Source organism: Solea senegalensis, linkage group LG1 (assembly GCF_019176455.1).
Source record: "Solea senegalensis isolate Sse05_10M linkage group LG1, IFAPA_SoseM_1, whole genome shotgun sequence".
NCBI classification, from domain to species: domain Eukaryota; kingdom Metazoa; phylum Chordata; class Actinopteri; order Pleuronectiformes; family Soleidae; genus Solea; species Solea senegalensis.
Window position 1 is genome coordinate 38,354,956 of NC_058021.1, and position 15,272 is coordinate 38,370,227.

At 38.9% G+C, this 15,272-nt stretch overlaps 1 protein-coding gene across 2 annotated transcripts in view; it reads right to left on the reverse strand.

The window, feature by feature from the left end:
* The window catches only part of nebl (nebulette), a 52,804-nt gene extending 37,777 nt beyond the window's left edge, over positions 1-15,027 (reverse strand). Inside the window, exons 1-4 of one of the 2 annotated variants that reach the window (XM_044027315.1) lie at positions 14,770-15,027; positions 12,800-12,894; positions 3,109-3,193; positions 2,150-2,257 (exon numbers count right to left, since the gene is read on the reverse strand). In XM_044027315.1, the coding sequence (XP_043883250.1) occupies positions 2,150-2,257; positions 3,109-3,193; positions 12,800-12,894; positions 14,770-14,838 (357 nt within the window). In that variant the 5' untranslated portion in view covers positions 14,839-15,027. The remainder of the gene's footprint in view (positions 1-2,149; positions 2,258-3,108; positions 3,194-12,799; positions 12,895-14,769) is intronic. The other variant, XM_044027323.1, reaches the window with a different exon arrangement.
* Positions 15,028-15,272: the final 245 nt, after the last annotated feature.

Sequence of the window (15,272 nt, forward strand, 5' to 3'; positions counted from 1 at the left end):
ACACACACGACTCAAAGGTCGTCAACAACAACAACAACAACAACATGAAGCGGCTTCCTGTTTTAAATTAAAAACACTTCAACTTTGTCATTTTGATTCAGTCCAGGTCAAATATTAGTCACACTCATGCTGTTAAGTACAAAAAATGCCAAAATAATAAAATTTAATTATTTTCAACATACTACATGCAAAGTACATTTATTCATAATGAATTATCACCGTCTGAGGACATGTCAATGATTATGACAGTGCCATCTAGTGGAAATAGCATTATAGTATAGTATTTTAGATAAAAATATTGTAGAATTGAATATTGTAAATGACAAAAAGGTCATCAATTACGAAAAATAATAAACTTTTGGATTAAATAATAAAGTTTCAGCAACATTTATCAAGTTTAAGAGAACAAAAGTGTGAATTGTTTAGAAATCCGGCGATGGTTGATTATTGACGGCGATTTCCTTTTTCTCATAAAAACATAACTGTTCTCTTATAACTGCAGTGCAATTCTGTACAGTATTTAAATACAAATTATGTAGAATCAAATTTTAAATACATGGAAAAGGTCATCAAATACTAAAAAAAAAAAAACTTTTGGACAAATTTTTTACATTACACTTATCAAGAGAACAAAAATGCCAGTTTCTTGTTAGAAATCAGAACAACTGATAGTCCATCATTGATGATGTTGTTTTTGTCCATATAATTCAGTTTCCTTGTCCTTTTCTCTCTCGTTAACCTAGTTTTTGTAATTTTTCTCCCGACAGGAAGAGTCCCGACAGTGTTTTGTGCTTAGATGAGCCATGAAAAGAGCAGAGTAATAAAAGAAGCGGCGTGGGCTTTGAATGTCACACTGTGTGGAAGTGGAAGAGAGAGAGAGAGAGAGAGAGAGAGAGAGAGAGAGAGTGAGTGAATGTGAGCATGTGTGTGTTAATTAAAGCGAGCAAATGAGGAGGAGAGAGGTAGAGTGCGTGTGTGTGGCGTTTAAACGCAGCGGAATAATGAGATCACTCGCTCAGAAAAACACAAGAGCGAGGAAGAGGAGGAAAAGGCAGATCCACTGTTTTTAGTTCAACTAGTTTTGATGTTAAATTCCTGACATGATCATAAACATAAGCTGCTGTTTGTTTTTATCTGGGTAAAAGTAAGCAAACAAATGCAATAACTAACATCAAAACAATAGAAGATAGAAGCGAAAGAAATGGCTGAAAAAATATACAACAGAGGAAACAGCTGTTCAAATATTCCAGAATGTGGAATAAGAACATGTTCACGTCTTTATCTCAATGTTCGACAGATTTTTCCAACAGGAAACTGAAGTTTGTAAATCACTCACTCTCCCACACCAAACCTCATAGATAAAATCAGTGATTTTAACATCACAGCACACAGGAGTTGTTGATCCACTGCTGCCTCCATCACTAAGTTCAAATGTCTGATTCTGTTAATTTGGCATTTGAAATTCTATGCTCAGATTTGACAGACAGACAGACGACTTTATTGATCCCTTTGGGAGGTTCCCTTGGGGAAATTAACAAGATAACTAATATTAACTAAGATTTACCTCAGTAACAGTGACCACACGAGGCAGCAGTAGACCAGCAGCTCCTGTGCCCCCGTGAGCTAACATCACTGATTTTCTCTATGGGGTTTGGTGTGGGAGAGTGAGTGGTTTACAAACAAACAAAAAAGTGTGTGTGTGTGTGTGTGTGTGTGTGTGTGTGTGTGTGTGTGTGTGTTTTGGGGATGGAGAGGGGCACCTCTGACATCATCTGCTCTGACATCAACACACAGGTACGGGTTGTCGGGACACACGTGCGGGTTGTCGGGACACCGCGGAGCATCTGAAACGCACACGCACGCACACACACACACACACACACAAAATCAACTCTTCAGACAAGATGATTTTAAACTATAATATTTTCATATTATAGAAACGTAGAGTCACTTACACTGAAGCTGGAGATGAAGCTTCTTCAGTGTCCACAACGCTGGAGGGGTGTGGGTGTGTGTGTGTGTGTGTGTGTGTGTGCGCGCTCACTGACCAAAGTGCACCCTCCTTCAAACATTTCATACAAATGCTTCACATCTCACACACACACAGAAAGACACACAAGGACAAACAGGAGCGTGTGTGTGTCCATACGTTACTAATCTGCTCCTGCGTCCTCCTCAGCCTCTGCATCTCTGGAGTGTCGGACACGATGCTGAACCCTCGTCCTTTACTCTCCTCAAAGTCTTTCTTATATTTCACCTGCACAGACACACAGATATTTGTTAAAGGCACAGTCCCTTTAAATTTGTGACATCAGAGGCGTGTTCTCCTTTTGAATTCTTCATATTTAATCAGATATTCAAACGTTTCATTGTTTTTTTACTTGTTTGAATTAGATTTGATGCTAAAATTCTCATTCACAAACTTAATTTACCCATTTTATCTGCTCCACCTAAAGTTGGACCTTCAAATTAAAAGCCCTCAAGGACCAAAAAAATGTTCAATGAATGAACAAATTAACACAGGGATGGAGAGAGGAAATGAAGGAGTGAATCTCTGGTGTGTGAACTGGTTATAACTAGATTTTTAAGAGAGCACACACACACACTCACACACACAAACAGCACGTTACGTACTGCAGACTGCTGAGTGGACATCTGTTTGGACACACACGCGGGGGGACATATGGCAGAGATGTGTGTGTGTGATTTGAAAACCTTATAAACTCAGAGCATCCAAATACAGTCAGACACTAAAATCAATCAATGAAATCACAGAATCAATGAGTGCATATTATTGATCCAAAATGCCAGAAATGATTTTATTAAAGCAGCCAAAAATAAACAAAAAAATAATAAATAAAAATATAACAAAGAAACACTAAATATACAAAAAAAAATTGTGAATGATAATTAAAAGGGGAGGAGATCAGGTCGGCTGACTTATTCATACTCTTTTATTTAGTTTTATTTTGTTTATCCTGATTATATAAACATGAAACACAGGTACAGTATGTCATTTATTTTTGTAGAAATGAAGTTATTAGCGAGTATTTTTATCACTTGAGGTAGAAATGTAACAGATACATAGAGATATATCTGAAGCAGTACCTGACTCTGCAGCTCGCTCTGTTGCCTCAGTCTCAGGTTCTCTGGTGTGTCGGCCACGATGGTGAACGACGTCTTGGGGTAATGTCTGAAAAAAACCCACGTTCAAATATTTTTCTACATTCACGGCAGGACGTTTGTGTTTGTGCTTTGTAAACCACTCATTCTCCCACACCAAAGCCCATAGAGAAAATCATTGATTTTAGCTCACAGGGACACAGGAGCTGCTGGTCTACTGCTGCCTCCTGTGGTCAGTTTGTGTCACTGAGTTAAATCTGAAGAAAGGATTTCAAATGCAGGATTGAAAAAATGACAATTTTGACCTTAATGATGGAGGAAGCGGTGGATCAACAACTCCTGTTTCCTCGCAATCTAAAAATGATGATTTTCTCTATGGGGTTTGGTGTGGGAGAGTGAGTGGTTTTATTTTGAACATAGAACATTTATGTGTATACCATTCCTTTGATATTTATCCTGTATTTAACAGAAAATGTGCTTCGACATGATTCATATCCACACTCGGATAAAGATAAAAGACATGTGATATTTTATGGCACGGCCAAAGGTTTACAGGAAGTCGTTATTCAAAATAAAGGTTCAGTCCTTTGATAATAAAAGCTGACTGTAATGACGTCAGCAGAAACAATGACCCATTCAGGACAAAAAAAACACCCTGCCCTGACCTCTATTATGCCATTTGACCTTCTGTTGTCGGAAAAATTACCTTAAAATATACTCTGTGTAAATGTTTCTGTGTGTGTGAGGACAAAAGATGCTGTTACTGCTGCCGCTGCTGCTGCTGCTGCTGTGAGATGTGGGTGGATGAGAGATGGAGGTGGAAGAGTCTTTACAGGCATTTTTATTCAGACCAGGAATAAAAATAAGACCAGGATTTGTTTTTAAGGAAGTACATGAAAGTCTACGACTTATAGACACAAGCACACACACACGGGCAGCTGACAGAGAAGAGAGCAGTGTCTAAATTAGGGGTGGATCAAAACATCAAGATTTGGTGACATATCGTCGTCCTTCCTCGTGTGATCGATATAATCGATATGCCGGGGCAAATATCCATATTATAATTAACAAATTAAGTCGCTCTAAAGTAAAAAGTATCTGACGGTTTCACTCGACACAGCGTCACTACTACACGCCGGCGCTGCTCAAATGAATAAGGGGAACTTGACTTTGGACTTGAACTTGAACCCTTTTTACCTACGATACATGGTCTATGATACCAATAATATCACAATACGATACATGGTCCATGATACCAATAATATCACAATACGATACATGGTCCATGATACCAATAATAATAATATCATTAATAACATCACAACGATACATGGTCCATGATACCAATAACATCACGATACATGGCCCATGATACCAATAACAACATCATTCGATACATGGTCCATGATACCAATAACATCACAAAACGATACATGGTCCATGATACCAATAATATCACAAAGCGATACATGGTCCATGATACCAATAATATCACAAAAGCGATACATGGTCCATGATACCAATAATATCACAATACGATACATGGTCTATGATACCAATAATATCACAACACATCTGGTTTAGAGTGTTCAATGAACCTAATGTGCATGTTTTTGGACGATGGAAGGACATAGATTCACCTGCCATCGTCCACACAAACACATTCCAAGTGTGAAAATGCAGAGGCTGCAGTTTACTGTGTGTGTGTGAATCATCAATCCCAGCAGCACAGTTTGACCACTCTGCTCAACTATCCTTCACTCTCCTCCTCCTCTTCCTCCCACTCATTCCCACTTTTTCTCTCCCACACACACACACACACAAACACACACACACTCACTCACTCTAGAACAATAACCTTGGTTCTTTCCACTTCAGTGTTGTTGAATTAATAAAGCATTTATTCATCTGTCTGTTTGCTCCATAACATGTTGAAAAACGTGGCTCAAACGTGGAAATGATGACGTTTTTGTCCACAAACACAAAATTCAATTAAACGTAAGTTAATTAACACTTAACGCTTAATGTTTTCAAGGATTTTTAAGTGTTTTTAGCTTTGATCTACAGTTGGACATTGTTGCCTTTGATTCTTGTGTTGGACGTCACCCTCGTGGCTCTTCAGTAGAGTTATGAGTATATTTTGTGGAATTTTAAGTAGATTTTGGAAATTTAAGAATATTTTGGGATTATGAAAAGATTTTCAAATTATAAGTAGATTTCGGAATTTTAAGTATATTTTGAAATTATAGGTAGATTTTGAAATGTTAAGTAGAATTTGGAATTATAAGTAGATTTTGGAACTATAAGTAGTATTTTTAAGTGTTTTTAACTTTGATCTACAGTTAAACATTGTTGGCTTTGATTCTTGTGTCAAAAGTCGCGCTCATGACTCTTGAGTGACGAAACTCTCTGACCAATCAGTGACCTTCAGTCTGTTGACATCACATTTTAGTCTTGGCTCCGCTGAAGCTCGTCAGGAACCAGGTTCTATCTCTGAGCGAGAAGAAAACAAAAACAGTAAAGACGAGCCAAGCTGAGCTGAGTCTGCTACAACGATGTCGTAGAAAAGCAGTACAAAGTGGGAGTGATCTTAAAATGGGCAAACATGGTTGGAGCCACCGTATGGTCCGTCTGAATCCCGAACCATTTTACAAAAACACAGTGAAGGTCAGGACAGAGCGAGACTGACTTTAGTGTTTGTTTAAAAGTTAAAAATACACTTGTCTATAAACTGCTACAGTGTTGCTGTTGTTGTTGTTCTTGTGTCATAATGACAGTAATCATGGAGTCATAAAGAGTCTGCGGTGGTTTGTTCATGTCAAGTGATGATTAGCCTCTTCATCATCATCATCACTTGTCCGTTTGCCTTTAACCACGAGGAGTTTGTTCAAGTTAGAAAAGCCACAAAAACAACTCTCTTCAGTCTGTCACTGTGTTTTTACTTCAAAATAAAGTGTTACTGTGTTTTTATTTCAAAATAAAGTGTTACTGTGTGTTTTTACTTCAAAATAAGGTGTTACTGTGAGATTTTACTTCAAAATAAAGTGCTACAGTGTGTTTTTACTGTCTCTTCAGTACAGAGCAGGATTAGAGTCACATGTATATTCTTGTTAGGACACAAAGTCAGAATTTTGAGGGGAAAAAGAATCAGAACTATGAGACTGCAGTGAGTGTTTGTAAGAAGTCGGAAGACAGACACTGTGGAGACATGGTGTTCACAGGAACAGTACAGACAGTCTCCTCCACTTCTTACTTTCTCTTTCATTTCACTTTTCTTTTCTTTTTTGAGTCCATTCAGTCTTTTCCTGAGAACACAGGGACACTGACTTCCTGTCGAGGTTTGGACGGCCTGTCTCAGACCACACACACACACACGGGTTTGTGCAGCTTTTCTTCTGAGTCCTGATCTGACGTAATTTGCCAAATACAAAGTGACTTGACGTGTGGTTTTGGGGGGCGGGGCTTTGATCAGAGGGGACGGGATTCTTCTTATCTCCAGGTTTTTGGTCTCCATGATGTCAATGTTTACGACAAATTAAAAGGTCCTGAAGAGGCGACACATACAAGAACACACACACACACACACACAGTGCATAAACTATTTTGGTCTTAAGTTTCACTTCACCTGCTCCCGTTGCTACTGGCAACCATGGATGCTTTGTTCGTTTGGTGTAACCCAATCCTTTGAGACAAAGACGGGCTCTGTCTGATGTTTCTCACGCACACACACACGCGTGCACGCACACACAGCGAGCCAAGGTAACCCTGTGTCGACAAACAGCTCAGGACAATAACTCAGTCTGTGAGTAGGTCTCTCTCTCTCTGACGCACGCACGCACGCACGCACGCACACACACACACACACACCTCAATACACATGGGTTAATGAACACACACACACACAGTGGGGTATTGTAAACACAGAAAGGCAGGATGTGTTAAATTGTATTATTGGAAACAGTTAAAAGGACAGTGTGTGTGTGTTCCTGTATTTGTTTTTTTCTGTCATAAACACAGACCTCGTCAGGACCAGCCGTCCTCGTGAAAACCAAAACCTGGTCCTAATGAGGCAGAACCCCATGTCTGAGGAACTGGTTTTAGTGTCATTTTTTATTCTCAGTATTGGTTGAAGTTTAAAGGGTCAGTACGTGTGGAAAAGACGCGACCACGTACATCCCCGCCTCTCTCTGGCCAAAGCCCCGCACCCAAAACACACGTCAGGTCACAATGTTTACAAACATTAAAAGATGTTTTTTTATGCAATGTCGTAAACAGTTTTTTGCGCGATTTGCTTAAAAATCTTTAAATGCTGTAAAAAAAATTATTTTTACTTCTCTTCCTATAAGTTCATAATATTTTCTGTCCTCGCATTTAGCATTTTTCCAAATTTTTGGCTTGTCATTTATCTGTAATTGATGATTTTGTACGTTTTTTGGGCGAAATTTAGCACGACATGTCGCAAAAAAAATTATTTAAAGAAGTCAAGTTTAGCAATTACGAAAATGATGTAATTCTTCATGACATTTTTAAATCAACTTTTATTAATGTGTGCAAAAAATGTTTACTTTGTAATATTTTGAAAACATTTTGTGGCGATGAAAGTAAACAAAAGAAACGTTTTTTTTAAATTGGGTCATTTTCGTTTTTAAAACAGTCAATTTTAAACTCTTTTTTTTTTAAATTGTTAAACTGTTTTTCGTTACATTACAAACATTAGTATCCTCTCAGACTATATGAACACATATAGTGGTTACAGTATTGTACTGCAGGTTTGTGAGTCTGTGTGTGTGTGAGCTGCTAAAATGTAAACAAGGTTGTTCGGAGCCAAGTGTTTTGTGAGCACACGCTGAGATTTTCATCAGCAGAGAAACAGGAGGATGGAACAAGGCCAGACTGACCAACACACACATTCAGCTGTCACTCTTCTTCCTCCTCCTCCTCCTCTTCTTCCTCCATCTCTCTCTCAGTGATTCACCACAACAGCCTCCTTGTTTCTTTCTGTCACGACATAAATATAGTGATAATATCGTATAGTGACTTAAAATATTGCATCATGACTTAAATATCGTGATAATTTATAATGACTTAAAGGCGACATAGACCGGAAGCTCCAATTAACGCTGCTTTTGTGTGAGTATCTGTGTCATTACCTCGTTTATGAAACCATAAAGTTTCAGAACAAACAGTTCAGCCACTGCTGAGAAAATAGGGTTTTATTGTTTTCCTGGGCTCTGCAAAGTGGAAAGGCACTTCCATTTGCTGATGTTGTCATCAGTATACCTCACCACTCCTCTCACCACCGTCGCTCCTCCTGTAGCTGCTGAGATGCAGAGCATCCACCGTGCCAGAGGGGGAGCTGTGTATCTGAGAGCAGCTCTCGTTGGCTGGCCAATCACAACACAGTCTGCGTTCTGGGGGTGTGATTTTGGTCTGAAACAGCACGGCTGACGAGAGCGTCAGTGAGGAGATATTTCGGCTCGTTTGCAGCAACTAGGAGGTTTTTGACCATAAAAACAAGTTAATATATGTAAGTAGACCTCCATAACTAACATATATATGTGCGATACGAGCATTCCACGTCACCTTTAAATATCGCAAAATTGTATCATGTTTTAAATATAGCAATAAAATCTTATCATGATTTAAATATCATGATAATTAGGGCTGTAACCAACCAAAGAAATTCATGTTCGACTGAATTTCAACTCAAAATCAACTAGTCGGGGGGCTGACGGCTCTGAAAGCGTTTTGCATCTTGTGCATCTGCGCAATATCATAGCGCATGATTTCCAAAATATACTACGTCGATATCAGCACGATATCAACTGTTGAGGAATATTTAGATGATTTGTCTCATGTCCTCTCACAGAGACACTGAACATAGGAGCTCAGCTTCACGGCTGAGACACAGACTGCTGCCATTGTTGCGGGCGAGTTATAAAACGAATCAATGATTATTAGACTAAAACATTGAAATATGCTAATTCTGATATGTTCATGTACACAGAAACAGACAAAGCAACATAACGAAGACAAGCTAGCTTTGCGTTTTTATCTGATATGTTTGTAGCCGAGCTGTGATATGCAAACTGTTGCTGGCAAACTTTACTTTATTTGACTTTTTTTGTAAAATGCTGCCACACTGTCTGTGACATGGATGTTAGAGGACGACTGACTGTAGCTCAAAATTAAATAAAACTACTGGACATTTTGTAGTCTTTCTGTCTACTGTGGGTTGGGCTAATCCAAAATACTGAAAACAAGGGGCGTGTTCTCTGAAGACACGCTGTGATCTGTGGAACAGGGGTGATCTGAAAACACCCCTATTAGCACTTGGTACATTCCTCCAGATGAAATCAAATTAACCACAGACTTTATGGAATTAACACGGCAAAAAGTCGACTTATCAGAATTTGAGTCGAACCAGAACGTATCGACTGATTAATCGACCAGTCGACCACTTTACAGCCCTAGTGATAAAATCGTATCATGACTTAAATATCGTGAAAATATCGTATCATGACTTAAATATCATGGTAATATATCGTGACTTAGATATTGTGATAATATCGTATCGTGATTTAGACATTGTGATAATATCAAATTGTGACTTAAATATTGTGATAACATCATATTGAGACAAAATATTGTGTTAAATTCTCTGGAGATTCCGACACTTGTTTGAACATTCATTAATTGTATCCTTCATTTGACCTAGGGTCAAAGGCGGTTACATCACATGACCCATGTGATTCTGGATTTCGACACTTGGTCCAGTTTTCCTCAAATCAGGAAGTGGATCGTTAACGGTGTGAGGAAAGTCGTAAACCAGAGCAGGTTTACGACAAACGTCGAGTTAAGAAAATCTTCAGAGCGTAAAAGAGTAAAAGAAAATTTTGAAAAGCGTCGTCTCTGCAGTTTCACTGCTTCACTAAGAGTCAGCAGAGTGTTTGATGAAGGGGTGAACACATGAGGACGTCTTCATTAACACAGAGGACAATGTTCTCAACTCATCTTCATCTCAGTGACAGAGGAGAGGAGAGGAGAGGAGAGGAGAGGAGAGGAAATAGGAACGATGATGAGAGATGAAAGGCAAGAGAAGACATTCAGAAAGGAGAAGAAAAGGAAAGGACAGACAGGAAAGGAAACGAGAAATGAAAATGAGGAAGGGAAGAAAAGGAAAGGAAAGGAACAGAAGAGAAATGACATGAGAGGAAAAGGAAAAGATCGCTCATGAAATCTACGTCAGTTTAAGTCTACGATGTCTTCAGAACATGTTCTTCTCTTTATCTCACTGTGAGACAGACTTTTCCAACAGGAAATTGAAGTTTGTAAACCACTCACTCTCCCACACCAAACCCCAAGTTCAAATATCTTATTTTGTCACTTTGGCATTTAAAATTCTTCATTTGGTTTTACCTCAGTGACACAAAGTGACCACACGAGGCAGCAGTAGACCAGCAGCTGTGTCCCCGCAAGCTAAAATCACTGATTTCCTCTGTGGAATTTGGTGTGGGAGAGTGAGTGGTTTACAAACTTCAGTTTCCTGTTAGAAAAGTCTGTCTCACAGTGAGATAAAGAGATGAACATGTTCTGAAGACATCGTAGATTTAAACTGACATAGATTTCATGAGCAGCTTCTTAAAAGAAAAGGCCGTTGCTGAAGAGCTTCAGGAAACATTAGGTCAGGATTTCAGGTTTCCAGTTTTTTGCCGTGTCAAGTGGAATAAATAACCCCGGCAGAGTTTTAATGCTCTGCTGTGACATTCTTCAGCAGAGGGCAAACTCTCGAAAGCCATTAGCTGCAGAGTGTGAGACAGTCAGGACCGCTGACCTGAATTAACCCACAGATCTGTGGACACGGGGGGACAAACTCAAATGTCACACAGTGTGTGTGTGTGTCTATGTGTGCGTGTGTTTGTGCGCTGCTTCCTAATTTTCAAATCTATAAACACAAAAGTGACATTTTCAGTTGCAGACAGAGTTGCTTATATAATGATCCACAGATTATTGTCTTGATAAACTGATGAGATGTTTGGTCCATAAAATAAAACGTTCATCAAACCTGGAAATGACGACATTTAAGAAGCTGAAGAATAACAAAAAGAAAATTTTAATTATTACAATAAATGTAGTATATATTTTGGAGCAGAGACGTGAGACGGACCTTCACTGATCAGGAAACTGTCTCTACAGCTTCAAAGTATCTAAAATCCTCTTAAAAACACGAAAAGAAAACTTTATTTTCCATCTAAAAACCTACCTTCATTATCTGACATTTGTCTTCTTTCTCCATGAATCCATGACTTGTTCGGTTCATTAAATTTCAAAAATATTGTAAAAATCTAGATCAAACCTGGAAACGGTGATTTTTATATTAAATATTCACATTTGAGAAGCTGAACTGTATGTTATTTGTTGTTATTGTGCGGCTTTTACTGGTTTTACATCGTTTTGCTTGTTTTTATATGAATTGGAGTGTGGATAAAAAATAAACCTTCAGGGACTGACCAAGACCCGTTCACCGCATCCATGCTGTTTGTTTACATAGAGAGGGGGCGGAGTCTGAGTGAAAACAAAGCCGGTGTGTTTCTGTGAGCAGCGAGGAAATGCCTCTTTTTTTTTTTACCTCATCGAGGGCAAAGGTCACTGCTGTGAGTTCACGTATAACGCGCAGGTGAAAAGGGTGGCACTCTCCCTGACGTCCCTGAACGCCTCACCGCACTGACCAAACCAAACAACCGGCCTCTCACATGAAAACAAAGCCAGTGTGTGAACATATGAAGAAACGCAGTCAACGCATGTGTGTGTGTGTGTGTGTGTACAGTGGAGCAGGGCTGGGCCCAAAAACCACCTGAAAGCGACCAGAAACCAGAACCGCGTCTATAAAAACCTTTTCGATGAATGAACACATGCAGGAAATTAAACATGAACTATCAATAAGTGAAAACACATGTGTTCACAAACACACTGACTACAGACTGTAGTTACAACAGAAACATGAAAACCCTCTTATTTCTTCTTAAATTCCATTTTCTTACCAGCAAAATAAAGTCTTTTCAAAGACGATCAACGACGACACACCAACACTTTCTGAAGTCCGATACCGAGACAACAAAGGGGAGTATCTGTCGTTTTAGAAACTACAAAGCTGTTACCGGCACGCCATTTTGTGCCGAGTTGTTTTTAAGCTATTTCAAAGAAAGGGTGGAGGAAATAGTGAACTATTGCGAAATTTTGAGAAGTATCAGTTTATTTTGAGCTTAAAAATTGTCCTCACTCTCGCTCGAGCTGTTGTGTGAGTACATCGCAATATAGTGATATCGTATTGTGACTTAAATATTGTGATATAGTATTGTGACTTTATTTTGACATAAATATCATGATATCGTATTGTGACTTAAATATCATGATATCATAACGTGACTTAAATATTGTGATATCGTATCAAGATATCGTATTGTGACTTAAATATCATGATACAGTATATTGTGATAATATCATAACATTAATAAATATGTTGATAACATCGTATCGTGACTTAAATGTCACGATAAAGTATCGTATCTTGATAAAATAGCATATTTCAGATGAAAACTCATGGTCACTGAGTTATATAGATAGATAGATGTAGATATATATAGATATATAGACATAGATAGAGTAGTGTACTCACGCGTTGCAGTACGGTTTCTTGTCGTAGCCTTTGTAGTTCTTCATGTTCAGCGTCATCTTGCAAACCTCACAGTGGAAACATCCTTTGTGCCAGTTCTGGAGACGACGACAACACACACACACACACACATTATAGGATATGTTCAAATGCAACATCCACTCCTGTTTGTATGTAAACAGTAGCTAATATTTATTTTACTGTGTATTTACAGCGTGTCGTCACTCTCAAATAAACAACTTGTGTGCAGCTTCATATCAACGTATATATCTGCTCTATATCAGGATACAGACTCAACATATACACAGATTATTTATAAGACATATCATGCAGCCTTATGGAAATGTTGGTTTGATTTATACCACGCTTTTTCCAGCCCTAAAAGAAACAACTAACTCTCTAAAGTGTCTTGTGAGTCACAGCAGGGACAGTTTCTGCTTCTCTCTCTGTCTCTGTCGCTCGCCTTCTCACTTTCTCCACATACGTCTTTGTTTCTGTGCCAGACGACGACAACGACGCCTCCCACGCTCTTTAACACGCACTTCAAACACATGAATACATGAAACCACACAAATTAAAAATCTTGTCTTCTTTCCTTCTTTTCTCTGTGCGTGCAGTTGTTATCATATTCAGGTCAGGAATCGTGATATTTTTGCCCTTTTTCATGATGAAGCTGCTGTTGTTGTTATTGTGTCATCCGATGCCTCACAGGACAGACGGCGACTGCAACACTGCTCAGGATTTATCCATAATTTATCACTGTTATGCAATACGCACACACACACACACACAAAACGCCAAAACTCTTTCATCAAGACAGTCCTGAAACGATATGACTCATCATTGGAGCTGCTGTCAGAATATTTCTGTCTCTGTGATCGTGTTTGTGCGTTTCATGAATCTCTTTTGTCCTGCGTACGTCTCATTACCGTAAACTCCAAAAAACGACCGACTGGCGATCTGTCCAAGGTGTGACTCCACCCCCACAGCCACCCTCACGTGACTCTCATGTGGAGGATACAGCGGTAGTAGATGGACAGATACCAGAAAGCAGAGAAATAGAACTTTATTTGCACCCATATACTTGTCATTACGGTAGAACCGCAGGACTACACGTCGCACGTTTGTGACATCAGCTTCTCAGTACTGTGATTCTTAAATGCTTAAATAAATAACTGCCAGTTATGGGAAAGTGAAAGTTATCTGGAAATATATAAAGATATTTGACAATTCTACAGCCATAAAAGTGTTTACATCGTTATCCTCACGTGTCGTAAAAACTCACCACAAATGCTAAAACCACGGATATTGCTGAAAATAAAAATGTTACAAAATGTCATATTACAAACGCATCACTGTGTAACAAAAAGTAACTGATGTTGCCAAAAAAAGGTAAAATATTGTTACGTTACAAAACATGTCACTAATGTTACAAATATTTAGTTACTTAAAAAGTAACTAAATATTGTTACACATTTAAAAAATGTTAAGTTCTGAAAAACTCAAAATTTTTACCCAAACAACAATAAAATTGTTTCAAAATGTTATGTCACTGATGTACCAAAAAGTAACCGATATTGCTGGAAAAAAAAGTTACAACAATTTCAAAATGTTAAGTTACAAAAAAGTCTCTGTATTCCCAAAAATGCATCATTATAAGAATTTTATTATCGTGAAAAACGATTATTTCTTTTTTATAGTTGAGAATACGGTCCTGCGTGGAAAGATGCAGGCTCCCCCTTGTGGCCGTTCAAAGTAAATCACTAGAGCGCTGAAATTAAATATTCATCATTTTCTACACTCACTGTTAACGATGCCAGTAATTTACAGTAAGCATCATGAGAGCTTTTTATCGCGATACCATAAATTGCTTAATGACTTAAGCGAGTTGTGTTTGTTTAAATGTTAATTTTAGAATTGTTGTTTACTTTCACATTGCGCGTGTGTGTGCGAGTGAAGGTAAAAGCGCTCACCTTGTCCAGGCAGCTGACTTTCTCCGTCGGGTACACGATCTTCCCGCAGCGGGCGCACTGAGGGTTCATCCTCCGCAGCTCCTCCGCTCTGCAGCGGTCACTTCAGCAGCGCAGCCCCGGGTGTCGAGCACAAAGTCCCCGCGGGTTTGAGCAGTGAGTTCGCGGAGGCTCCTGCTTGTTCCGTGTGCAGCCGCGCACCGTCCACTCTGAGGCTGGATGCTGCTGCACCGGGACCGAGCACTCCATCGGCGACAAGCTGGCTGCAGCGACACCGGAAATAACGGTGCAATCCCTTCAAAGTAAAAGCAAAAAATAACTGGTACAAACAACGTGCGACGTAACTCGTCCGACAATCACGTTTTTATGTTTATTTTACTCTCATGTGATTCACGGACACCTGTGAGTTTATTCAATAGTGAAAATAAAATAAAAATAAACATTAATCAGGATTAATTCGGCGTGTTTAATTTAAAAACAAATAAATAAAATAGGCACATTATATT